A 1,009-nucleotide genomic window follows, 5' to 3' on the forward strand; every position below is an offset into this window, starting at 1 on the left:
CGGGAGCCGGGCCAAACCGCGCCCGTGCCCCGTCCCGCACGTTGGGTGAAGCTGGGGTCGACGGAGGATTTGTGCAGCCGTGCCGGAGGGGGAGCTCGGAGGAGGAAGCAGCCACCGTCCGCCCGCAGGAGGGCCGGCAGCCGCTGCCAGGGGAAGGCAGCAGAAAGCGGGTGGAGCCCAAGGCTTTGCTCAGTGACAGCGCTTGCTGCGCTTGTCACGTCGAAGTTTTGGAATACCCAGCCCTCCAAACCCGTGTAACTGGCTGCATGCCTTGGTTTCCCAGCCTCCCTACACACCGCATCTCCGATGGTAGGAACCGGGTGTCTGCCTGAAGTCGCACTAAAAGTCCGCTAAACACTCACCTTATTTAACACTGTATCGAAAACGCTGCAGCCCTGTACAAGGAAGGGAAGCATCTTTACCTAAATTTAAGACAGAAGTAATTAGCATTTTGGATTAGCTAAAAAATACCATAATCCTATATGGCAACACAGTTTAGCTAGTATGTGCTCTGAATCACAGATGAAGTTCTGTGTCTGCGTACCACTCGTCTTGTTCTGAGACTGACCTGGGAGTATGAGACTATGAATAACAACAACAAAAAAATTCTAAAAAGGAGTATTAGTGCCAGTAAATTACATTATGTCTGAGTTTCCCTGGACTTGCAAAAGATGATACAGTATGTTTCATTTCTTGTAAATCGTTTGGGTGGGCACCATACAGCGCTTTTGCAAAGTTCCCTGAGGTAAGTCAGGACAAAACACTGCATAAAAGTACAATTTACTTAGAGGTGGAATTATTCTTCACTGTAAGCATATTGTGAAGGGCTCAAATGTGAAATAATGCAGAGAAGAGAGGAACAGAGTTCTTACTTCAGAGAGCAATTAAGAGCTGTATTGGGAACAAGTATTTTTCAGTGGTTTAGATCTACCATCGCATGGCAGCATCAGTCCTGAACAGAGAACTGAACTGCAGGTTCTTTGCCTTTCATCAGTCTGAAATGGATGCA

General features: G+C 47.9%; 1 protein-coding gene across 1 annotated transcript in view; it reads left to right on the plus strand.

The window, feature by feature from the left end:
• The window catches only part of LOC118452500, a 3,169-nt gene that overhangs the window by 1,210 nt on the left and 950 nt on the right, over positions 1-1,009 (plus strand). Inside the window, exon 2 of the mRNA XM_035896175.1 lies at positions 7-309. Coding sequence (XP_035752068.1) covers positions 7-309 — 303 coding nt within the window. The remainder of the gene's footprint in view (positions 1-6; positions 310-1,009) is intronic.

This window comes from Egretta garzetta, unplaced genomic scaffold, assembly GCF_000687185.1.
Source record: "Egretta garzetta isolate BGI_Z169 unplaced genomic scaffold, ASM68718v1 scaffold16, whole genome shotgun sequence".
NCBI lineage: Eukaryota > Metazoa > Chordata > Aves > Pelecaniformes > Ardeidae > Egretta > Egretta garzetta.